We start from the raw sequence: 25142 nt of genomic DNA on the forward strand, positions 1-25142 counted from the left end.
GCACTCGGGCGCAGTGGGTGTGGACGAGTGGCCCCTAGCGCTCAAAGCGGGGGATTTTTAAAGACAAAAAAATCATAAGGAGGGGTCGCATGAGTTCATATGCATTTAGCGTTACAGGATTGGTTACTGGAGAATGCATGATTGGTTACATGATTGGTTAGGAAGTCTGGGGGGGTCTCTTGGTTCCGTATTTTTTTTTTTTTTGGCCAGTCCTGGGCCTTGGACTCAGGGCCTGAGCACTGTCCCTGGCTTCTTCCCGCTCAAGGCTAGCACTCTACCACTTGAGCCACAGCGCCGCTTCTGGCCGTTTTCTGTATATGTGGTGCTGGGGAATCGAACCTAGGGCCTCGTGTATCCAAGGCAGGCACTCTTGCCACTAGGCTATATCCCCAGCCCTTGGTTCCGTATTTTGACTCACATCTATGTTTGCCGGCATCTGGTTTTTCCTAACTACCGGTTACTTTATGATTAAAGCATTCCAGAACATTCCCCCAAGGTGGAGTAGTTTGTTTGTTTGTTTGTTTTTGGCCAGTCCTGGGCCTTGGACTCAGGGCCTGAGCACCCTCCCTGGCTTCTTCCTGCTCAAGGCTAGCACTCTGACACCTGAGCCACAGCGCCCCTTCTGGCCATTTTCCATGTATGTGGTGCTGGGGAATCGAACCCAGAGCTTCATGTGTTGGAGGCAAGCGCTCTTGCCACTAGGCCATATTCCCAGCCCCAAGGTGGAGTAGTTTTATTGCTGTTCTCGAAACTCAGCCAGAGCCTCTTTCTGGAAGGGTTTCTACGGTCTTTGTCACCCAGCTGTCGTAACCATATTGTTTGCTTCCATGGGAAAGGGGAGGGGGGGGGGACGAGGGGACAGCAAGCAGCAAGCAGGTTTACAGAAGCAGAATATGCGGTTAATATCAGTTAATAAGTTTTTCACTCCTTCAAGGGAAGAAGAGCCTGGGGTAGGAGATACTGCACTAAGGCAATGCCGATCTGAATTCTCAGATTTCTGCTCTGCATAAAAATCTATCCACCATGTTTTAGCTTCTGAATTAATAAGAGCAATTTCTTCCTTTGATTCTTTGTCAAGGACTCGCAATCCTTTCTGAGCACTGACCCCTCTGAGAATCCAATAGAAGCCGTGAATCTTCTCCCTACCCCCCCTCCAAAAAAATACCTATACATATGATTTTTTTCTGTTGCCATGGTGTTTTCAAGTTTAGACACACACACACACACACACACACACACACACACACACAGAGGGTGGGGGGGTGGGGGAGAACATATTTGTTAGGTTTTTAAAGTAGGTAGCTGATAAAGGAGAATGCTACACGATATTCAGCCAGGAGGAAAAAGTTTATTACCAAACTGCTGGCCTGAGGCCGAGATGATGCATGGCTGGAGAGAAGGTTTAGAAGGGGTGACCCTTTCCTCTGCCTTATCTAGGGCAGGGGTAGGAGAGTATGGCCAGGTGGATTTGGATGTGACCTCAGGGAAGGGGGAGGTAACTGCTTCCAGGTCTGTTGGTCACCCAGATAACTGGGTGGTCTTAACCAGATACAGGGCAACTTCCTGGGGCCATCCCAGGGCAGACGTTACATTATTCAACTTCCTTTTCTGGTTTCTGAGTCCCTCCCCCAGATGCTGGGTGGAGAGAAAAGTTGGTGTGTTTTCTTTCTACCAATGCTTCTTTTAAAGTAGTCTGATCTACCCCTGCTCTCTGCTATCTCCTGCATTCCTGGGACGCTCTGGAAAGAAGCATGTACTCTACAAGAAGGAACTGGCTTCTGGCTCTGGACCTACTATTGACTCTCCTCGTGACTAGCATGCAAGGTACTTTCCACCAACCGTCTGCCTATGCTTGGGTATAGGAGGCACGGGAGGCATGATCACAGGGGAAAGGAGATGGGGTGTAGCCCAATCCTGGAAGTAGGGCTTATCTTTTGCAGAAGCTTCTCCCATTATTGTAGCAGGAATATGGTACGTTTGGTTAGCGTGTGTGTGTGTGTGTGTGTGTGTGTGTGTGTGTGTGTGTGTGTGTATTTGTGTACGCCAGTCCTGGAGTTTGAACTCAGGGTCTGAGCATTGTCCTTGAGCTTATTTGCTTAGGACTAGATCTTTACCATTTGAGTCGCAGCTCTACCTTTAGGCTTTTTAGTACAGATAATAGTCTCCAGGACTTTCCTGTCCAGGCTGACTTCCAACCTCAATCCTCAATTCTGAGCCTCCTGAGTACAAGGGCTTACAAGTGTGAGCTACTGGCACTCAGCTACGCAGCCTTCTTTCATCTTGGAGAATGAAGTTCTATCTCAAAAGAGTTGGAAAACCCAAGTGGACATGACAAAAGTGACACCTGAGATGGTGAGGAAGTAGGCCCCTTAGGCTTCATCCCATGGTAGCTGGCATTTCAGAGAAGTGTTTTTGTATTTTAAATAAGAGGAAGTGCTACACTAAGAGTTGCTACTTTAAATATTTAGATGTGCAGCGTTCCTTTAAACCTTCTTTGAGTTTTTTTTCATGTGCAGGAAGTTATGTTCTGAGATAAATGAGTGATATGATAAGGTAAATAAAAGGATAAGAGGTATCATTTCCCCAGAGGTTTGTCATTACTGTAGGTAATAAACTTAGAAAGGGCTGCTCTACCGAGGATTTCTGGATACAGTTTCTATCAGGCTCCAAGAGGAAATCCAAGATGCCTTGGTATAAAAGAAACCCCAAACATCTATCTATTCATTAAGAGCTCAGGTCCATTCTTCTGCCATAGCTCATCCAGGTTCTCCTCATGTGGCCAGGGCCTGAACTACTTTTCCTTTTCTATTATGGCAGCCTAACCCTCTTCGATCAGGAACTACCTTACCAGGCCAGCTGAAAAAGAGTTAAGCTTTAGTCTTTCTTACTATTTCCCTAAATAAGTACTGTTAGGTTTGTATTTATTTATTTATTTATTATTTTTTATTCTTATTTTTTGGCCAGTCCTGGGCCTTGGACTCAGGGCCTGAGCACTGTCCCTGGCTTCTTTTTGCTCAAGACTAGCACTCTGCCACTTGAGTCACAGCGCCACTTCTGGCCATTTTCTGTATATGTGGTGCTGGGGAATCGAACCCAGGGCTTCATGTATATGGGCCAAGTGCTCTTGCCACTAGGCTATATCTCCAGCCCCCTGTTAGGTTTTTAAAATAGGTAGCTGATAAAGGAGAATGCCACATGGTATTCAGGCCACGCGGTATTCAGAGAGAACTGCTGGCCTGTGGCTGAGGTGAAGCAAGGCCAGAGAGAATGGGTGACCCTGGCCCAGCTCTGCCTTATCTAGGGCAGGGGCAAGAGGGTGTAGCCAGGTGTATTAGGATGTGACCTCTGGGAAGGGGGAGGTAACCACCTCCAGGTATGTGGGTTACCCAGTTAACTAGGTGGAGACTTAACCAGGTGGGGGCAACAGCATGGAGCCCTTCCGGGGTTGACCTTACAAGTACTCGGGTATTTTTTATTTTTATTAAAGGGCTTTGATGTTCAGTACCAGGTGTATAATGAACATGAGGCAGTTACAGAGCATCAAAACATTGAAATATGAGTCAGTAATGTCTGGAGGAATGTGACTGATCATTTATACTGGGCTTCTCAGAGGAGTGATCCTTTGATCTGGGCTAGTCTATGGCTATGTGAGTGTAAGGACATGTGGTCTTCAGAGCCCTTTGTAACCATGTGGGCTTGTGGGGCTGCCTCAATTGGTTCAACACTGCTATGGTGTCTGACACTGCTATGGTGTCTGAAGTAGGGATGAAGAGTGAAGGTAAATCCTACTTTGAGGCAGCAGTGACTCCATTTTGAAACCGTAGCCATCTTGTTGTTTATGTTAAATTGTAAAAACTAGACTTGTTTGTGCTGAAACTGTTGAAGCTGTAAATTCCTTAAACAAAGCTATCTTAAAGTCAGCTCTGTGCCTGTAACCTTGTGCCGGGCTAAATGTATACTTCTCCTTTGTGGAGATGCCAAGCTTTTTATCCCCTTATGTGTTCCCTTTCCACTCTCTCCCTTGGTCGCCTGACCTGCGGGCAATCCAAGATGGAATGGGGGCCACAGGTAGCCTCAGTTGCGTGTAGCTGCGAAAATGCCCTCCACCCCGCCTATATTCGCCAAGGAGGCCAGGTACGCATGGGCTCTCTGAGTAAGCTTCAGGAGCTTTTCAAAGTTTTATTCAGGGGAGGGTTTTATATAACAGTAATGGCGGCAGGAAGAGGAGGGACTAACTGGGTATTAATGATTGGCTAATGAACTGTACATCACGGTGATGTCACGGAACTTCCTGCAGAGGCAGGGACCACAGTCCCCCAAGGACCGGTCCCCAGCGCCATTAGGAGACATGTGCTCACAGATGAGAGGCGGGGCTGGTTTGGGGGAGGTTCCAGACCCAGGGAGAAGGTAGGAGTGGCTAGCAGCCAAGCAACCGCAGGTCTTAAAGGTATAGCCATCCCTGACAACCTTGGGCCTGCATAAGCTTTGAGAAATAGCCATGCTGGCCAAAGATAAACAGGCACTATGAGCCCACTCAAGCTGCCAAATACTTCACCTGGCAGGGCAGGTTGTCAGAACCCAGACAACTGAAGGAGTGTTTTGGTAACTTCTGTCCACCCTGGAAAGTTTTTACCCCCGAGCCAATCAGAATTGTGCCCAAACCCTAATCTTGCTTGAACACCTGGTTGCTGTAACTTTGTGGTTTTTGCCTTTATAAACCCTGTAAGATTTCAGCTCGGGGTCCTCCTCCCTATCTCTGTTGTGTCGGTGAATGGGATAAGACCCAAGCTGCAGCTTACCTGAATAAAGCCTTGCTTTTGCATTTCAGAATGTCTGGCTCTCGGTGGTCTTCTTGGTGGTGGTCCTGCGACTTGGGCATAACAGGGATTGATAAGGAACATTGGCGGATGTGAATATTAACTGTTGGGAAAGACACAGTGCCAGAAAGAGAATATTTAGATATTTTCTATAGTCTGGTTAAAAACACCTGGCCAATTATTCTCTGGATTTTCTTGGTATTTCTTTTTAATCGTTTATTCTGCTTTGGGTGCAATGTGCAGGTGACTCCTGGTCACTATGCACAATGAACTTTAGACACACCAGCCTTTGTCAAGATGCCCTGGGCTTCAACCCCAATCTACACTGTGGGACTTCTCTATAATTCATAAAAATTTCCTGAGCCTCAGCTTCCTCAACTCTACAATGGGTCTACTAACATGCTCTTTTTCCTTTGAGATACTGCTAATAAGATCAAGTGAAATAAAAAACATAAAGTTGCAAATGTGGCACACACATAACCTGAGACAGATAAAAGGATGGAATAAGGATAAATAAATTTCAAAGCCAGAGCTCTTACTTGAATCCAGACCTGAATTTCCATCTTTTAGACTTCTTTTCTAGTGTCTCTAAACATGTGTTCAAAGTTTGACTCATTATCTTTATTCTGGCTGTCTACTGCTGTTTAACAAGCTTTCCCGACAGTATGGTTAAAAATAAGAGCCACCACTTATTAGGCTCAGGAGTGTGGGGGATGGGGAGTTGTGTTCAGCACATTTCACCCAGGACCTCTCACATGCTTCAGCAAGATCGTGCCTGGGCTTATTATTATTATTTTCACTCACATGGCTGAGGCCTACCCCAAGGAAGACTAAAAAACAACCAGAGGCCTGGTGCCACCTAGTGGGCATTGGGTGTCCCCCTCAACCAAGATCTATGCTTTCAAGTTTACACTAAGCCCCCACCCCCCATAAACCCAGTCCTATTCCTTCTTCCTATCTTTCTTCTTCCAATGATTTCCCCTCTTTGTCCTATCATAGCTTAAGCTATTTTCCTTTTTCAATAAAACAGAAACCATCTCTTTACCTTTCATGCCCCTTTACATAATGCCTTCTTCACATTTATTCTGCAGTGTCTTAAAAGAATGGTTGATTCCTGTTTCTCCTTCCTGGCCTTCAGGTTCCATTGCAATGATTCCTCCTAAGCTCATTACATTTCCTATCTCAGGAAACAGCACCCTCTTTATTTTGTCACCCAACATATAATTTATGCTCTTGATATCTACTGATAATCTACTTACTACAAGGATTTGTGTATGTTGAGCTATTTGATTTCATCCAAAACTCCATGTAACTCCACAGCTTTAAGACTCCATAGCTTTAAGACTCACCTCCTTTCTTCCTTAGGAGTTTTACTAGTAACCTGAGAACTGTTTCTAAAATAATTAGAGCTTCTTCCTTACAAGTTCTTTCTCTTTGGGGGGAATGATCTTTGGTGTGGAATTGTGACTTTTTTCCCTTTGGTTTTCTTTCCTTTTTCTTTCTTTTTTCCTTCCTTCCTTCCTTCCTTTATTTCATCTTTCTTTTTTTTTTTTTTTGAGACAGTCTAACAATACAATTCATACTGACCTAAAATCCACTACGTATTCCAGACTGACCATGAAATACTTGTTCCTGCCTTGGCCTTCCAAATGCTAGGATTGCAGATATGCTCTGCCAAGCCCAGCTATGACTTTTTCTGATATGGGCAAAAGCCATAATTTAGATTTTGTAGACAACATAGATGGGCACAAGCAGGATCCTATTTGTTCCTATTATAAGCGTCAAGTTAACACTGTTACTTTATCCTATGTATCCAGACATATCACCAACTGTTAGAATTAAATCAAAATACTACTTCCACTTAAGGTTACTGTCCCTGCCTTCTAAAAGATGGAATTTGGGGGGAAGGCATGGCAAGATTTTACCTACAATACATACTGTTATGCCCATGTCGCGAGAAGACCACCAAGAAGACCACCGAGAGCCAGACATTCCGAAATGCAAAAGCAAGGCTTTATTCAGGCGAGCTGCAACGCGGGCCTCGTCCTACCCACTGACACAGCGGAGGTTAGGAGGAAGGCCCCGAGCTGAGATTTCACAAAGCTTATAAAGGCAAAAACCCACAGGTACAGCAATCAGGTGTTCAAGCAAGATTAGGATACGAGTACAAATCTGATTGGCTCAGGTCTCGAGGTATTTCGGGGTGGTTAGAGTTAAGCATTCCCAGGTGGTTAGAGTTAAGCAGGGAGTTTCCTGACCAGCTGGGCCCTAATAAGCTTGTCCTGCTAGCCAGGATAATTGGTGGCCTGGGTTACTCATAATTTAAACAGACAACAAAACAGGGACTGCCTGAAAATGGGGTTTACTTTACCTCTTCACATACTTCCTTATTTCTCATTAAGAAGTCTTGGCCACCTCAGTAGATGAACGGATCAGGAAAATGTGGTACATATACACAATGGAATTTTATGCCTCTATCAGAAAGAATGACATTGCCCCATTTGTAAGGAAATGGAAGGACTTGGAAAAAATTATACTAAGTGAAGTGAGCCAGACCCAAAGAAACATGGTCTCCCTCATAGGGAATAATTAGCACAGGTTTAGGCTAGTCACAGCAGAGGATCACAAGAGCCTAATAGCTTGCCTCTATGAATGTATAAGTTAATGCTAAGTGAATTGAACTCCATGTTATGGAAACAAGTGATATATCACGGCTGTAATTACTTTCAACATGCCATGTGAAACCGTAGCTTCTATTGTTAATGATCCTCTTGTATCTCCTTCCTGTGGTTGTACCTGCACTATCACTGTATATTATCTGAGTACATTGGAAATTGTATATACTGGTATTAGAACTAGGAAACTGAAAGGGAATACCAAAATTGAGAGACACAGGATAAAAAGACAAATGACTACAAAAGCAATACTTGCAAAACTGTTTGGTGTAAACCAACTGAACAACTCATGGAGGGAGAGGCAAAGGAGGAGGGGGAGGGGAGAATGAGGGACAAGGTAACAAATAGTATAAGAAATGTATCTAATGCCTAACGTATGAAACTGTAACCTCTCTGTACATCACTTTGACAATAAGAAAAAAAAAAAGAAGTCTTGGCCAGTCATCATGACTAATAATCAGGACAGTCTTGTTAAAACTGTTACACAAAGGTGGTTAAGGAAAGAAGAATCAACATTCTGTGCATTACTACTTCCCTCTGTCATCAGACTGTGAGTTTTCCATCTCCTAAGCATATGACGAGTTATGTTGGCAAATCTGCCAAGGATGACCTAGGTTTGTAGTTCATTAGAGCTAAGGTAGGGGAATTTTATCCCTTGGGGAAAATATGGCAATGCCTAGAGATAGTTTTGGTTGTCACAATTGGAGAAATGTTGTTGGTACTGGTGGAGAAAGCTCAGGGATGCTGCTAAAATACCCTTTGAAACATAGGAGAGAGACTCCCAAAAAGTATTATTTGGCCCCAAACATCAATAATGTCAAGACCAAAAAAAAAAAAAAAAAAAAAGCTGACCTAGGATGCCTATTGTTTTCCCTTCTATTCACATGTAAACAAGAATGAAAGTAAGTTTGGAATCCAATGTTTAAAGATTTTTAAATCCTGGAGAAAATGTCTTCCTAGGGTGTATGTAGTAAGAAGCCAGACACTCTGAGTTGCTGATCTCACAGCCTAGCCTTACCAGGATCATTGTGGTTTGCAATAACTGTTGTTTTAACTAAATTTATTGTTTGGGAGCAATGATGGTGTTCATTGAATGGATAGAGGGATGGTTGAACAAGGAAATAAATCCTGAAACAAAAGATGAATGAACCGTGAAAATCCTGGGAACCTAATTATTTTGATTTTTCGGTTGTTGAAGAGGATGCTAGTGGAAATGGTAGACACTAGAAAGTGAACAATTAGATATATGTGATGTTGGATAATACAAGTGAGTCTTTTGTGTGACAACATGTGACATTCCATGTGATATGGAAGACTCCCTCTCTCTTCTACATGTAGCTTTTATTCTGCTTCTCTTCTCTAGATTACAGACACCATCATCCTTCCTGCTCTACAAGAAGAATCAACAGACCTCCCTTCATTTTTCACTTCCTACTTACTATCTTTGGCTTGAACTCAGGATCTCGAGTTCTCTCTTGGCTTTTTCACTCAAGGTTGCTGTTCTACCACTTGGACCACTTCCACTCCCAGCTATGTTGATTAATTGGAAATAACTGTCTCATGGACTTTTCTACCAGACTAGCTTCAAATCAATCCTAAAATCACAACCTCCTGAGTAGTTAGGACAAAGGTATGAGACACTGATGCCTAAGTCTAGCTATTGTCTTTCCTTTATGCTTTCCTTAACCAAACCAGGTTTTTCAGAACCTAAATCTAATACATAGTTGAGGGTACTCTAAAATGATTAGCAGAACATACATATAAATAGAAACAAAAACTCATTCAGTTAGAATGAGAAGAAATTCCAACAAATTGCTGATAACTACTACATGAACCATGAAAATCAGAAAAATGGCACAGCAATGTAACGAAACAACTCCATGCTTCTAGAGTATTTTGCCACTGAATAGCTCTGGCTCCTTTACACTTCAAGCCTTGCTTCTCTTCTTCTCTCTCTCTCCTAGACCACTTGCCTGAGGATGTAGAGGTGTGGCATCACAGAGAGTGGGGGATTGGCTCATTACCACATCCTCACCAGAGTGACTGGCAGTCCCTCCCACGGAAGAGTGTGCGCCACATGGTATATTCCACCATGCTCTATTTTCCATCTATAGTTCCTCTTAGGTTGCAAAATAGCCACTAGTTGCATCATAATGCAAACAGAAATGTGATGAAAGGGATGTTAAACTAGAAAGAGGAAGTGGCCACTTATCTGGGTTTAAAATCGTGTTTGGTAAGACATCAGTATGTGAAGACACTGTGAAACCATGTGAAGACACTGTAAGGGCTGTCCAGGGGCTCACAAGAGGCTCTAAACCTTCAGTTTCATTGCTTTTGATAGTTGTGCCTCTCATCCAAAGTTTCTTAAATAAGCCTCAAATAGTTTCCATTTTCTTTACTTTTTTTTTTTAAGTCATGGGGCTTGAACTCAAGACCTGAGTGCTGTCCTTGAGCTCTTTTGCTCAAGGCCAGGGCTCTACCACTTTGACCCACACGTCCAGTTTTTGGGGTGGTTAATTGGAGATAAGAGTCTCATGGACTTTACTGCCTGGGCTGGCTTTGAACTGCGATCCTCATATATCAGCCTCCAGGTGTGTGCCACCGGTGCCTGGCTCACTTTCTTACCTTTTAAAAACTTGCTTTTAAGTGAATCATATGCAGCCAGGGTGGTATGCACCTGTAATGCTAGCACTCAGGAAGCAGATGCAGGAGGATCAAGAATGTGAATCCAGACTGAGCCACACCACTGGGCCTTGTCTCAAAACAACCAAAGGCTGAGGTGTAGCTAAGTAGTAAAACACTTGCCAAACATGCACTAGTCCTGAGTTTGATCCCTAGCCCATTCCCCAAATTCTAAATATATCAAATACATCTTTACCCACTATCCCCAACTCTCCCTCTGTGTGTCAATTAATATTCATTCCTCTTGTTCACGTCACATTGTCCTCTCTGGCCTCTTGGCTACTGTTGGAACACAGCAGGCACATTCCCACCCCAGGAACTTGCTCTAGCTCTTCCCTCTGCTTGTTTCCCTCTTACCCCAGACAGACTTCCTCTCTACTCCTTCAAGTCTTTTTTTTTTAATTTAATTTATTTATTAATTGAACACAATTTTTTTGACAAGGTGTTGTGCAAAAAGGGTACAGTTACATAGTAGGGCAGTGTGTACATTTCTTGTGATATCTTACGCCCTGTTTTTCTATCCCTTCTCTAGGTCAGGTAGACATATATACAATACACAATGTATCAAGAACATATACAGTAGCCACATGGCCAAGCCCAAGAAAGTTCACCTAGGGCTTTAAATGTAATGTCGATATTAGACAATATGTTGACAGTAGTCTTATATGAACGTACATACATAGCTTTTGAGTATATGTTGAGTAATTGTTTGGTTTTAGTTACATACTGTTGGGTTGCTGCACCAATCCTGTGGGGAAACTATTTGACAAGCAGTTTTTGGTTTCACAGACTTTGTCTCTACTGTCTCTCCGTCTCCCTTTCTTAACAGTCATATATCAGGGAGATCATGCCCCTTTGTTTTCTGTGTTCTAGGCTTGTCTCGCTCAACATTATTTGTTCGACTTCTGGCCATTTCCCTGTGAATAACAATATTTCACCATTCCTAATCGCTATGTAATATTCCATTGTGTATAAGTACCATATGGTTTGGATCCATTCGTCTGTGGAGGGGCATCTGGGTTGTTTCCATATTTTGGCTATTGTGAATTGTGCTGCGATAAACATGGAAGTACAAATGTCTTTTTGATATCTTGGGATTTGCTGTTTAGGATAGATGCCTAGGAGTGGTATGGCTGGGTCATAGGGTAGGTCTATATTGAGCTTTTTGAGAAACCTCCATACTGTTCTCCAAAGTGGGTTGTACTAATTTGCACTCCCACCAACAATGGAGAAGGGTTCCTCTTTCCCCACACCCCCTCCAGCATTTGTTGTTGCCTGAGTTCAGAGCATAGGCCATTCTAACTGGGGTGAGGTGGTATCTCAGCGTTGTTTTTATTTGCATTTCCTTTACTACCAGGGATGTTGAACATTTCCTCATGCGTTTCTTTGCCATTTTTATATCTTCTCTTGTGAAGTCTCTCTTTAGCTCCTTTGCCCATTTCCTAATTGGTTTATTGGGCTTGGAGGGGCTTAGTTTTTTTAGTTCTCTGTAGATGACAGATATCAGGCCTTTGTTGCTGTGCTGGTAAATATCCTTTCCCATATCGTTGGCTGTCTTTCTATTTTGGTGGCTATGTCCTTGGCTGTGCATAAACTTTTTAATTTGTAGTAGTCCCATTTGTCGAGTCTTTCCCCTATTTGTTGTGCCCCTGCGACTCTATTCAGGAAGTTCCTTCCTGTGCCTATAAGTTCTAGCGTCTTTCCTACTCTGTCCTTCAGTAGTTTCAAGGATTCAGGTCTGATATTGAGGTCCTTGATCCATTTTGAGTTGATCTTGGTGCATGGTGATAGACTTAGTTCTACTTTGAGTTTTCTGCATATGGCTGCCCAGTTCTCCCAGCACCAGTAGTTGAAGAGGCTATGTTTATTCCATTGTATGTCATTAGCTCCTTTGTTGAATATCAGCTGACTGTAAGAGTGCGGTTTTATTTCTGGATCTTCAATTCTGATCCATTGGTCTTCCAATTTGTTTTTATACCAATACCAGGGAGTTTTTGTTTTGATGGCCCTGTAGTAGAGCTTGAAGTCTGGTATTGTGATACCTCCTGCCCTGCTTTTTTTTTTTTTGCCTAGAATTGCTTTGGCTATTCTAGGTCTTTTGCTGTTCCATATGAATTTATGGATTGGTTTCTCTATTTCAGTGAAGAATGTGGCTGGGATTTTGATAGGGATTGCATTGAATAACAATTTGGGCAATATGGCCATTTTCACTATATTGATTCTGCCTACCCATGAGCATGGGAGGTCCTTCCATCTCCTTGTGTCTTCTTTGATTTCCCTTATTACATTTTTATAGTTTTCACGTCCTTGGTTAAGTTGATCCCTAGGTACTTTATTCTTTTTCTGGCTACTGTAAATGGAATTGTTTCCATAATTTCCTTTTCTGTTTGTATATTGCTGGTGTACAGAAAAGCTGCTGACTTTTGTGGATTGATTTTCTATCCTGCTACTTTGCAAAATTGGTTTATTAGGTGTAGGAGTTTGGGTACTGAGTTTTTTGGGTCCTTCAGATATAAGATCATGTCGTCTGTGAATAGGGATAATTTGATTTCTTCCTTGCCTATGTGGATCCCTTTGGTGTCCTCCTCTTACCTTATTGCTATGGCTAGGGATTCCAGCACTATGTTGAAAAGAAGTGGGGAGAGTGAGCATCCTTGTCTTGTTCCTGAGTTTAGGGGGAATGATTTAAGTTTCTCTCCATTTAATATGATATTAGCAGTTGGTCTGTTGTATATGGCTTTTATTGTTTTGAGGAAAGTTCCATCTATTCCTGTTCTCTCCAAAGCTTTTAATAGGTATGGATGTTGTATTTTGTCAAAGGCTTTTTGGGCATCGACTGAGATAACAATGTAATTCTTAATTTTTGATCTGTTTATGTGGTGAATTACATTGATTGATTTACGGATGTTGAACCATCCTTGTGACTATGGGATGAAGCCTACTTGGTCATGATGTATGATTTTCTTGATCAGTTTCTGGATCCTGTTAGCTAATATTTTATTGAGGTGCTTTGCGTCTGTGTTCATTAGTGATATTGGTCTGTAGTTCTCTTTTTTTGTTGGGTCTTTGCCTGGTTTGTGAATGAGTATATTAGCTTTGTAGAATGAGTTTGGGATTTCTCCCCCTGTTTCTATTTTGCGGAAGAGTTTGAGGAGTACTGGTATTAGCTCCTCACTAAAGGTTTTGTAGAATTCGTTGGTGAACCCATCTGGGCCTGAGCTTTTCTTTGTTGGGAGGTTCTTGATTTCCTCCTGTATCTCACTGTAAGTTATTGGTTTATTTAGTTGATTTATTTCTTCTTGGTTCAGTTTGGGCAGTTTGTACTTCTCTAAGAATTGATCCATTTCTGTAAAATTATTGTTTTTTAGTGAGTAGAGGTTCTGGAAATAGTTCCTTATGACTGTTTGAATATCGTGTGTGCTTGTTGTAATTTTTCCGGTGGAGTCCTTGATTTTACATATATGAGTCTCTTCTCTTCTTTTTTTTGTAAGTCTTGTGATAGGGTCTCTCAATTTTATTTATTTTCTCAAAGAACCAGCTTTTAGTCTTATTTATTTGTTGAATGGTCTTTCTATTTTCAATCAGATTTATCTCTTCTTTAGTCTTTGTGATCTCTCTCCTCCTAGTCGTTTTAGATTCTGTCATTTCTTGTTTCTCCAGTTGTTTTAGTTTCATCATGAGGTTATTCACCTGCTCTGCTTCCATTCTTTTAATGTGAGTGCTGAGGGCAATGATCTTGCTCCTCAGTACTGCCTTAGCTGTGTCCCATAGGTTTCTTTGTGATGTATTTTCATTGTCATTGTGGCTTATGAATTTGTTGATTTCATCTTTAATTTGGTCTATGGCCCAAGTGTTGGATAGCAGTGTGGGGTTTAGCCTCCAAGAGTGTGTCTAGCCTCTGTGGTATCCTTTGTTATTGAGGGTTACCTTTAATCCACTGTGGTCAGATATAATACATGGGATGACGTCAATACGTTCGTATTTGCTGAGGTTCTTTGTGTGGGCTATGACGTGCTCTATTTTGGAGTGTGATCCATGGGCTGCTGAGAAGAAGGTGTATTGGGTCTTTGTAGGGTGGAAGATTCTGTATAGGTCTGTCAGATCCATTTGGAATATGGTGTTACTTAGGTCCTCAGCTCCCTTGCTGATCCTCTGGGTGTTGGATCTGTCTCTTGGAGAGAGTGGGGTATTAATGTCACCCACTATGATTGTGTTTGCTTCTATCTTGTTCTGTAATTCTGTGAGAATTTGCTTGACATATGTAGGGCCTCTTTTGTTCGGTGAGTATACATTTATCACCGTGACGTCTTGATTCTGGATTTTTCCTTGTATTAATATGTAGTGTCCTTCTTTGTCTTTTTGAGTTGATTTTAATGAAAATTCCAGCTTGTCTGAGATCAGGATGGCTACGCCTGCCATTTTGGTAGGTGCATTTGCTTGGTAGATCTTGCTCCATCCTTTCATTCGGAGCCTGTTTTTGTCTCTTGCTGTAAGGTGGGTCTCTTGTAGGCAGCAGATGTCAACTTTTTGTTTGCGGATCCATTCTGCCAGTCTGCTCCTCTTTATCGGAGAGTTTATACCATTTATATTTAAAAAGATCAAGGATAAGGATGTTTTTTTCTCCTTCCATTTTCTTATTGGGCTGTTTTTCCTCTTTTTTTTTTTTTTTCTTGTCTTTAGTGAGCTGTTCTTTCTGTTGGGCTTTGGCTATTGTAGTTTCTTTCTGTTTCTGTCTGTGTGTCTTGTACGATCTCTGTTGGGTGGGGCTCCCCTCTTAGAATTCGCTGTAGGGCTGGTTTTTTATTCACATACTCCTTTAGCTCCTCTTCGGTGTGGAAAGATCTCGTTTTCCCTTCGAATGTGAACTCCAATTTCGCTGGATATTTGATCCGAGGTTGCATATTGTTAGCCTGAAGTACTTGGATGGTGTTCTTCCAATCACTTCGTGCTTGGTAAGTTTGTGTGGAGAGGTCTGCTGTTATTCGAATCCTCTTCCCATTGTAGAAAATTTCTTTCTTCACTTTGGCTGAATTCAGAATTTGCTCTTTAATCTTGAGATCTGAAGTCTTGAATATTATGTGCCTTGGGGTGGTTTTTCTGGGGTCTTGCCTGCCAGGTGTCCTATAGGCTTCAGTTACCTGGATGGGGTCCCTTGTGAGATTGGGGAAGTTTTCTGCAATAACTTTATTGAGAATATGATTAATCCCTGGTATTCGACTCCTTCTATTCCAATTATGCACAGATTATATCTCTTGTCTTTGTCCATTAGTTCCTGGATTAGTCTGCCCTGAAGTTTCACCATTTCTTGGAGTGTGGTCATTTTCTGGTTGTTTTCAGCTGCTTCATTGTCCAGGCGAGAGATTCTGGATTCCACATGGTCAATTCTTTGTGCTGTGGATTCAATTGCAGAATTTATGGATGTCAGAGAGCTATTTATGGTTGTCAGATCAGCTCTGATCGTGGAAATTTCTTCATTTAAAGAGTTGTATTTTAAATCTATTTTTTCATGCATTTCAATTCTCAGGATGTTAAGGTCTTCTTTAAAGAAGGCTTGCATTGTATCCATTTTTGCTTCCATTTCTTTCTTGGCTTCCTGGGTGTCCTTCAAGATTTCCGCTCTAAACTCCTGGACTTGTTTTCTGATTTCATTTCTGACGCTTTCCATCATTCCTGTTAACATGGCCTCATTTGCTTTTTTATTCTCCATCCCCTCTTCAGTCGTGCTGCTTTTTGGAGCTGGCGAGTTGGCTTGCTCTTTGATGAACTGTGTTATGTTTCTTTGTGATTTGTGCATCTGGAGATCTGTGGATAGCTTCTCAGGTTTGGTTTGTAGCTCTTCCCTCCCTCCTGTGTAGGTGCATCAACCAGAGCAGGTGCTGCTGCTGTGGCCCCGCCCACCTGTGCGGGGTATGCCTACCAGAGTGGTGCTGTTGCCGGGGGCCCCGCCCACCTGTGTGCTGTGTGCCTACTACAACAGGCGCTGGCGCTGTGGCCCTGTCCACTTTAGCGGGGTACGCCTCCCAGAGCGAGCCCCGGGTTGTTGGGTTGTGTTTGCGCCCTCCCGCTAGTCCGTCGTGGGGGGCGGTATATGTGGGGCCCAGTGGGATCAACTGTCCGGGTGCGGGTTAGCACCCTCAGACTGTGCCTCCGCTGAGAGGGGGGGGCGTGATCAGGCCGAGGTGTCCCTGCTGTGCTGGTATTGCCCTCCAGTGCCTGTGATTTTAGTTGTAAGAGTCCGCAAGGTCCAGGCACTTCGGGTGGGGTTTGCACTGCCAGCCATCCCCCGGCCCCTGTTGGGAAGGGGGCAGGGCCGATTTGGCCAGTTCAGGCTCCTGGGCGGCCTTGGGGCTGCTCCGCCCTTCCCCTGCTAAACTCCTGTGACTTCCCAGCACCTGATGGGAGCTTCCCGCCTGATTTGGGGGTTCTTTGTTCCCTCGGGGTGGGGAGGGGGAGGGAGGGAGATCTAGCTTCTTTGTAGGGTTTGGGTCTCTGATAGCTGGTCTCCCGTTGGGGGAGGGGGGCAATGGGGGACTCACTGGTCCTGGATTGTGTGTGTGTCCCGCGCAGCCGTTGGTCCTTCAGGGGGTGGCGAAGTGTCGTGGTGGCGTCCCCGGCTCCCCCCTTCTGCCACGCTGGGTTCTCCAGCCGCCGTCCATTCGATCCCGGTGTGGACCCAAACTTCTCGTCACTGCCGTCGCCGTATGTCTTGGTCCGCACCCTCCCTAGAGTCTGTGGGGTCCCGCTGTCTGGACTCTGCACTCCTGGCAGCCTGTCTACCAATCACCGGGTTCCCCTTTCCCAGCCTGGCCCTGTTCCGGCCAGGGTCGGCTGGTGGGCGGAGGGTGCCCCGGAGATTCTCCGGCTCCGTGTAGGTTTTCGGCTCTTCTTTTTTACTCCTTTGTGTTTTCCTGCGTATCTCCACTGCTTCTGGCTGCTGGTTTTGATGGGTTCTTGATGGGGTTTTGGGTGTTGGAGTTCCCAGCTCACTATTCAGTTGGAGCGAGTCGGGGTGCCTCCCTACTGTGACGGTGCCATCTTCTGATCAAAGATGCTCAACTTTGTGACCCTGACGTGATTTGGACACGCAACCTTCTGATCTGGAGTCAGACGCGCTACTGTTGCGCCACGAGGCCCTGCTCAAGTCTTTATTTAGATATGGACAACATTAAAAACATTATCTGCTATCCATCACTCCCTACCAGTACCTATGAGTCCCCTTTGTCTAGTTTAGGGACTCTCTTTTGATATAGAAAGCATCACTTCCCAACACACTATATCGTGGACTTAGTCCTTATATTTATCACACTGCGATCTCAAGGCTCTTTGCTATTCAGTTCATTGATGTATCACAAGTACCTCAAATAATGCCTGGTCCATGGCTTTCACTAGCCTTTAAACATCCTTTGACTCAGTGACCATCTCATCCCAGGAGATTTTCCTAGTATTTCCTTCACCCCTTTTCTCTACAATCTAGATAGAGGTATAGTTCCAAATAGGAGAAGCTCTCCCATATTCTATCAATTTATTTGAAAAATCTCTTGGTATGAAAGTAAGGGGGAGGCCTGGGAATATGGCCTAGTGGTAGAGTGCTCGCCTCATATGCATGAAGCCCTGGGTTCGATTCCTCAGCACCACATATATAGAAAAAGCCAGAAGTGGCACTGTGGCTCAAGTGGTAGAGTGATAGCCTTGAGCAAAAAGAACCCAGGGACAGTGCTCAGGCCCTGAATCCAGGACTGAACCTAGGACTGGCAAAAAAAGAAAAGAAAAAATGTAAGGGGGAAAACCAGGGTCAGCTCTGTGTCCTTTCTCTTTATTGTCTGGGGATAGAAGTAGCCAGATAAGAAGAAACTCTCCTTGATCTTCAGGCTTACTTCTCCAGTTTCAACTTTGACTGAATTTCTAATCAGAGGACTAGTAGCTCTGATGACAACAATGCATACTACCCCATAACCAAAATCCCTTCCTACTTCGCTGTTCAACCAGTCCAATCTAAAGCCTGGCCACTGGGCAACATTGCTTTCTCCAAGGTGGAGCTCACTCTCTCTCACTTTCACCAGCAGATACTTCGGAACCTGACAAGATTGTGCTATCTGGCAGCAATGTGACTCTGCAAATCTCCAAAGGACCACCAGGCAATGCCACCCATGTAACTTGGCTCTACACCACCAATCAAAAGATTGTAGAACACAATCCCAACATACCTCCTAAGTACTTCAATTCTGTATTTAAGGACAGGGTCAAGCTTGATCTTCAAAGTAATGCGCTGCATATCTATCATGTCCAAAAATCGGATAGTGGCACCTACTACTTTAGAATCTTGAAGAATGGAGAAGAAATGCAGTGGGAGATACCCCTGAAGGTGCTTGGTGAGTTAAGTGAGACAATGGCAACTTCTTCCAGGACCCTGGGAAGATACTGGCAGTTATGGGAGACTCTTTGGGAGAAAGAGGAAAAAAAAACTCAGGACAGGCTTAAGTCACTCCCCTTGGAGGCAGGTCTACCTGGGAGTAAGCCTGAGCTAGCACACACCAACATTTAAAACCCTTGTTTTGCCTAGAATCCAACCTGCTTATGAGGTAGAGATAAAAAGGATCATGATATAAGGCAAAAGTTAGCAAGAATTTACCTCAAAAACTAGCCAGGCAGAGTGATGCAAGCCTATAATCCTACCTCACAAAAGTCCATTCAGTCATGAAATTATCAATGAATGAGTCCATTGATGAGGTCAGAGCCTTCACTGTTCAATTCCAAAAGTGCCACTAGATGGGAATAAAGATTTTTAACATATAATCCCTATCCTCCTTTCTCTGGAGAAAGGGGAAGGACAAATAGAAACATATCATAGCAAATAGAGATTATTTCTTCTATATTTCGTCCATCCATATCAGTTCTGAACTTATCTTTTTTGTTGTTGATGGTGATGATAGTGGTGGTGGTACTAAGATTTGAATTCAGGCCTTCAGCTTGCTATCATTTGAGCTGTACCTCTAGCCCTCTTAAACTCATCTTGATGCATTGTTGAACTTGAACCTTTTCAGACTTGTGGGAAAGATATTTTTTAAATGATGGCACAGGAGCCACTAAGGAGGATTTTGGTGTTGTTTTGTTGCTTAACTTGCCAGAATGATATGGAAGAAAACACCCCAGAACTCCCAAAACCACTTGTACATACAGTAGATATGGTATGGGAAATAAGGATTATATTTGGAGTCAGTCAGAGCTGGATTCAAAATTCTGGGTCAGTGATTTAAGTCAAACACAGAAAGATAAAAACGTGTGAAAGCTAATAAAGTTCATCTCAAAGAAGTAGAAGGTATGGTAGTGGTCACTAGACATTAAGAAGGGCAGAGGAGAAAAAGAGAACTTGGATAATGACTTTCAAACTCAGTTAAGTTGAAAGAATTGGGCCTAGTTCTGTAGCATGGTAGAACAACTGTATTCTACCACTATTTAATGTATATTTCAAAGTAGCTGGAAAAAAGCTCAAAAATGCCCAATACATAGATTTCAGACAGGTTTGAAGAGAAGAATGTTGATTTCCTCATGATACATTGTATATATGTGTCCAGTTATCACACAATACCCCATACATGCATGCAACTACTATGTGTCACTAAAACTTGAAAAAATACAAAAGTAGAAAGATTATCTTTATGACAAGTTACAAAAATCAATTCATTGTATTTTGCCAAAAAACAAAAAAGTAGAAGATATTTGAAGGAACTGGGACTATTTAGAACAATTCAAGAAGTATAGAATATCTAGAAAAGGCCAAGGGAGGATTTCTGAGACTCAGGAGCAGTCTAGACAGGCAGGCCTAAGAGTCTGTGGACTGAATCTATTGATCATGTCTCAAGAGAAATTTGATGAGAGACAAATGGATTTAACCCACATGGCTCAGATGTGTGTGTCTGATCTAAATATTTAGGTCAGGTGGAAACAGAAATTGGTAGACGGTGAAAATGAAAAAAAATGCAAATGCAACACAAACAGATGTTGCATATTTTCAGGTCCCTGCCAGCCAGGTGGTTCCTGGTCAAAGAGGCCAGAGTCCCTTCTCACTCACTCTCTCTATATCATGTGGCCTGAAATTCAGAAGATCCTGGAAACAGGAAAATCTCATATGGTTTTGTTCTTATAAATGAGCTCTTCAAGGCCACACATGAATTAATCAACAAAATTTAAAAGCTCCTATTTGTACTATTTACCAATATCTACAAAGTTCTGCAATCATAGCGGATTCCAAGTTACTAAAGGTTTTCACAACCATATGGCACAGTTTTTGAATATCGAAAAATCCATAGGGGGCTGGGGATATGGCCTAGTGGCAAGAGAGCTTGCCTCGTATACATGAGGCCCTGGGTTCGATTCCTCAGCACCACATATACAGAAAACGGCCAGAAGTGGCGCTGTGGCTCAAGTGGCAAAGTGCTAGCCTTGAGCAAAAGGAAGCCAGGGACAGTGCTCAGGCCCTGAGTCCAAGGCCCAGGACTGGCCAAAAAAAGAAAGAAAGAAAGAAAGAAAGAGAAAGAAAGAAAGAAAGAAAGAAAGAAGAAAGAAAGAAAGAAAGAAAGAAAGAAAAGAAAGAAAGAAGAAAGAAAGAAAGAAAGAAAGAAAGAAGAAAGAGAGAGAGATCCAGTGCTAGCCTTGAGCAAAAGGAAGCCAGGGACAGTGCTCAGGCCCTGAGTCCAAGGCCCAGGACTGGCCAAAAAAAGAAAGAAAGAACGAAAGAAAGAAAGAAAGAAAGAAAGAAAGAAAGAAAGAAGAAGAAAGAAAGAAAGAAAGAAAGAAAGAAAGAAAGAAAGAAAGAAAGAGAGATCCATAAGATGGCCTGGCTCCAGCATATTATGCTGTGGTAAGACCCTTGAGATGTGGGGGGTAAGGACCCTAGGATGTTCTGAGCAAAGGAATCACGCTTCAAGGCAGCTCCATGCATGTACTCAGTAGAATACTTGACTAACATGTTTAAGGCCCCAGGTTACATCCCCAGTAGTGCCCAGAAAAGAGGAAGGAAACAGCTTGAAGCCAGACCACTCCAGCTGATTCCAGTGCTATGCTGATCATGAAGAAAGTGTAGGAATGTTAGTCTAAAAGCACAGAAACTGGTGAAAACCAGTGCACAAATCATGCCATAAAAATGTATAGAAAAAGCCCACACATCTGGCAGTGCTTAGTGGAGGAGGCAAAGCTTGAGTTCAGGAGACCACACTGTAGAATTTTCCTTGTCCCCCACCCTATACATACAGCCAGAGACAACCTTATCTGGTAAACTCTCTGTGACATTTTAATTCTAATCAGTATACCTAATACTGATTCTGCAGGTATTTCCCCCTTGACTAAGATGGAAAAATTCTACAGGGTTTTAGGTAAACAATCCTTATCCCAGGACCAGATACTGAGCAATAGGACAACGCTTACACTACATAAAAAGCACTTGTTTTTCAGGCTGGGTATGGTAGTGCATGCCTGTAATCTGAGCACTCTTGGAAGCTGAGCCCAGATATTTGCAAGCTTGAACTACAAAGCAAGACCTTGTCTTAGAAAGAAAGAGGGAGGGAGGGAGGGAGGGAGGGAGGGAGGAGGGACAGAGGGGGAGAGAGGAAAGAAGGGAAGAAGGAAATAAAGAAATAAAGGAGGGAGGGAGGGAAGGAGGGGGAGAGAGGAAAGGAGGGAAGAAGAAAGAAATAATGAGGAAGGAAGGAAAAAAGAAAGAAGGGAGGGAGGGAGATAGGAGGAAGGAGAGAGGAAAGGAGGGAGGAAAGAAGAAAAACAATGAGGAAGGAAAGAAAGGAAGGGAGGGAGGGAGGGAGGGAGGAGGGACAGAGGGCAAAAGAGGAAAGGAGGGAGGAAGAAAAATAAGAGGAAGGAAAGAAAGACAGAAGGAAGAAAGGAGAAAGGAAGGAAAGAAGAAAGAGGGAGTGAGGGAGGGAGGGAGGAAAATGTGACAGATGTTGTGCTATCCAAGTCAATCAACCATTCAGCACTGATGTGTGTGAGGAATTATAGGAAGTATCTCTGCAGCTCTGTGAGAGTCCCAAGAGATGGAATTTCCTCCAGGTGGCTCTGCAGAGGGCTTTGCCATGTGCAGGCAGGACCTCTTATTTGGACTCTTCCTGAATCCAAGTTAAAAAATACTTGAGGGAGGGACTGGCCCCAAAGTGCAGCTGTGAACCACTGTTGGAGCAAGGCCCTGGGCATTCAGACATTTGGGACGCAGTCTGACCCAGGTTTCTGATCACACGTGGCCCCATCACTCTGTTTTATTCCTAGTTGTCTGTAATGGAGTCCAGCCCCCTCTCCGGCACACAGCCAAATAGTAACTGGGAGTCTGAAGCCTCCTGAGATCAAGGCTGCTCATTGGCTCCCTCTGTTGGAGCCACTATGACACTCCTTCATGTCATGTTCATGGTCCCTCCCCTGGTTCCTTTTGTTGGTGAAACCTTCACAGCATAAATGCATAAATTCATCACCTGATTCTACAACATGTGTACACCTTATTTTCAGACCCTGTACTCACGCCTATCATAAACATTGAGAAGACAGAAGAATTGGATGGCAACTGTTATCTAAGGCTGTCCTGTGTGGTAAATCAATCTGCGGACTACCTTTGGTATAAGGACTCCGTCCCCTTTCCCAAGGAACTCCAGAGAAATACACTTGAAGCCACCGTGACGCCACAGAACCAATCCAAATCATACTCCTGTCAAGTCAGCAATCTTTTAAGTAGCAAGAATGATACAGTTTACTTCACTCCACCCTGTACTCTAGGTAAGAAATGTCTCCGAATGAGCTGAGAGACTTGAGTTCTACTCCTGGCTCACACCTCCCCACCAGCTTGCTTTGCCTTTGTGAATCTCAGTGTCCTCACCTGCAAAGGGCATTTGACATGAGATCTCCGATATCCCTCCTCTTCCTCCACTTTGACAATACATGTTCTGAAAAATCTGAAGCTTGGGTAATCATAGGACATTCTGAGCCACTTCTGTGCTAGCTCAGACCTACATAGGCGCTATTGACCTACACAGGCAGCTAAACTCATGGTCCCATCTTGGGTCAATCTTGTATTGTCACTTAGTACTAAACAAGTTATACAGCTTCTCTAAGTCATGTCCTTCTCAAATGTAAGACCTAAAAACAGATCTTATTATCTTAAGAGGAATAGTAAGACAAGACATGTAATCTATCCAACACTGTGCCTGACAAGCCCTCAAAGAAAGAAGGCTAAATCAGGCTTAGTTTCCTCAAGTCCGGAGGCCCTTAGATATGGAGGACCTGTTAACAAATTTGAATCACAATCTCCAGCACTCTAGCCTCATACTTCTATACCATAAAGTGACTTTTCTGAGCCCTAGAATACATATTCTTCCAGAATAACCTATATTTGCAGGGCCAACACTTACCTGTGATCTCTGTCATATGTAGGCCTCAGGGATCCTGGCTCCTGGGAGCATTGTAGTTTCATGGTCTTCCTGGACTCTGTCTTCCCCTTCATCTGCATTGGTTTCTTTCCCTCTGTTTCTGCAGCTGAGTTATAGAATTTGTATGCTCTTCCCAGTTAACAGATAGTATCTTTCTGGCCTCTACTAATAATACACTTATTCTCCACCATCAGAGATGCACTGTGACACATTGGTGTCTGGCTGTGAGACCATAGTTAGATAGGACAAATCCAACATCACTTCATATCAATAACACATTCTGAGAGCTAGAGAAAGGAAGATACCTAATCCTGTCTCTTATAAAAAGGGACTGTTCATATTCAGAAAGCACAAAAGCAACAATATAAATACTTCAGTTTGAGGGGTAGGTTAAATCAGTCTTGTCACTTTGTACTGCTGTATTATTGTCTAAAAAAGATCCCTAATCTACCCTATTTTATAACTCATTCCCCTTTTCTTATGATTTCTCCTTTCTCTCTGCTATTCTCCCCTTCCTTTCCTCTCCATTCCTTTTCTTTTCCTTTCTATTTCTGTTTCCCATCTGCCTCCCAGTTGGTATAGATACTTAGTGGGATGGAGAAACAGAAGAGGGCATGGTTCTTCCTTCCTGGGAATCAGCTGTGCAATACATGGTAGAGTCATCTGTCTACACCTAAATTTACTCTTCCCTCCCTCATTCATGCATGGGATTGATTCTTTCCCAGGCCCACAGAGATATCAAGCCAACCTTCAAGCACAGGATTCAGCCCAGCCTGTGATACTTAATAGATTTCTTCACTCTTTCTGCTCTGTATCTGGGGAGGCTTTTGTAAGGAGGAGGGTGCTCCCAACACATAGGAATTGGACTCAGGCTCCAAGAGACTGCTTTCCTTGCTTTAAGAGTTCCCATGCCAACATCTAGCACTCCTAGCCCTCATCAATACATCAATCAAGACACCTAAATGTTTATATCTATTTTATGGCTCTTTCAGCTCGATCCACTGGAGTAAAATGGATGGCAAATTGGCTTGCGGTCATGATGCCCACTATTCTTGGCCTTCTACTTATCTCAGACGAACTCTTCTGATTCAAGAGTGAAACATCAAGGCCAGAGGATTTTACAATAATATTCTTAACCAGGACAGGAGTTCTGGCTATGTGGAATGGGAGAAAATGTGTTGTTGAAGCACATCAATGAACTTTAACAAATTGTGGTTATTATTACATTTTATATCTCCTAGTTGTTTTCTAACATCCTATAAAGATTCTAATGTATTCCCTCCACCCCCAAAAGTGACTCTACTGTGCTAATTTTTTTTTTTGAAAAAAAGGTTCTATTTACGTATTGCATGGCTGGAGATTGAACCCAGTGTCTAGCAACTGCTAGACAAGCATTCTGCTGCTGAATTACATGCCCAGCCCTGCAAATGTTTTCTTATATTTTAAAATAAACATTCAATATGATGATAAAAACAGATCCTGAAGTTGCTTTAAATATATCAGACAGTGCCTGCACCATCAGCCTGGAAAAACTGGAATGTGGAAGA

General features: G+C 43.2%; 1 protein-coding gene and 1 long non-coding RNA gene across 3 annotated transcripts; one reads left to right on the plus strand and one right to left on the minus strand.

Annotated features, from left to right (window-relative positions):
* Positions 1–1660: 1660 nt before the first annotated feature.
* On the plus strand, positions 1661–24912 carry Cd48 (CD48 molecule). 2 transcript variants are annotated; one of them, XM_048357621.1, is made up of 4 exons: positions 1661–1824; positions 18238–18543; positions 22682–22945; positions 24588–24912. In XM_048357621.1, exons 1-4 carry the CDS (start codon positions 1752–1754, stop codon positions 24680–24682), a joined length of 738 nt encoding a protein of 245 aa, XP_048213578.1. In that variant the 5' UTR covers positions 1661–1751; the 3' UTR covers positions 24683–24912. The 2 variants fall into 2 exon arrangements, with proteins under 2 accessions (XP_048213578.1, XP_048213577.1); XM_048357620.1 differs by having other exon boundaries at positions 1662–1824; positions 18235–18543.
* LOC125359734 lies at positions 10123–20250 on the minus strand. The gene is made up of 4 exons (XR_007212611.1): positions 20240–20250; positions 18216–18224; positions 12478–12480; positions 10123–10391 (listed from the first exon to the last, which is right to left on the minus strand). It is a non-coding gene; the product is annotated as an uncharacterized LOC125359734 (long non-coding RNA).
* Positions 24913–25142: the final 230 nt, after the last annotated feature.

Source organism: Perognathus longimembris, chromosome 11, assembly GCF_023159225.1.
Source record: "Perognathus longimembris pacificus isolate PPM17 chromosome 11, ASM2315922v1, whole genome shotgun sequence".
Lineage (NCBI taxonomy): Eukaryota > Metazoa > Chordata > Mammalia > Rodentia > Heteromyidae > Perognathus > Perognathus longimembris.

Excerpts from the sequence above, each read along its gene's own strand:
- Cd48 (XM_048357620.1), top strand. The coding sequence starts at position 1,752 with ATGTACTCTACAAGAAGGAACTGGCTTCTGGCTCTGGACCTACTATTG. Across the intron at positions 1,825-18,234 it reads CCTCGTGACTAGCATGCAAG|CAGATACTTCGGAACCTGAC; the intron begins GTACTTTCCACC and ends CACTTTCACCAG. Across the intron at positions 18,544-22,681 it reads GATACCCCTGAAGGTGCTTG|ACCCTGTACTCACGCCTATC; the intron begins GTGAGTTAAGTG and ends CCTTATTTTCAG.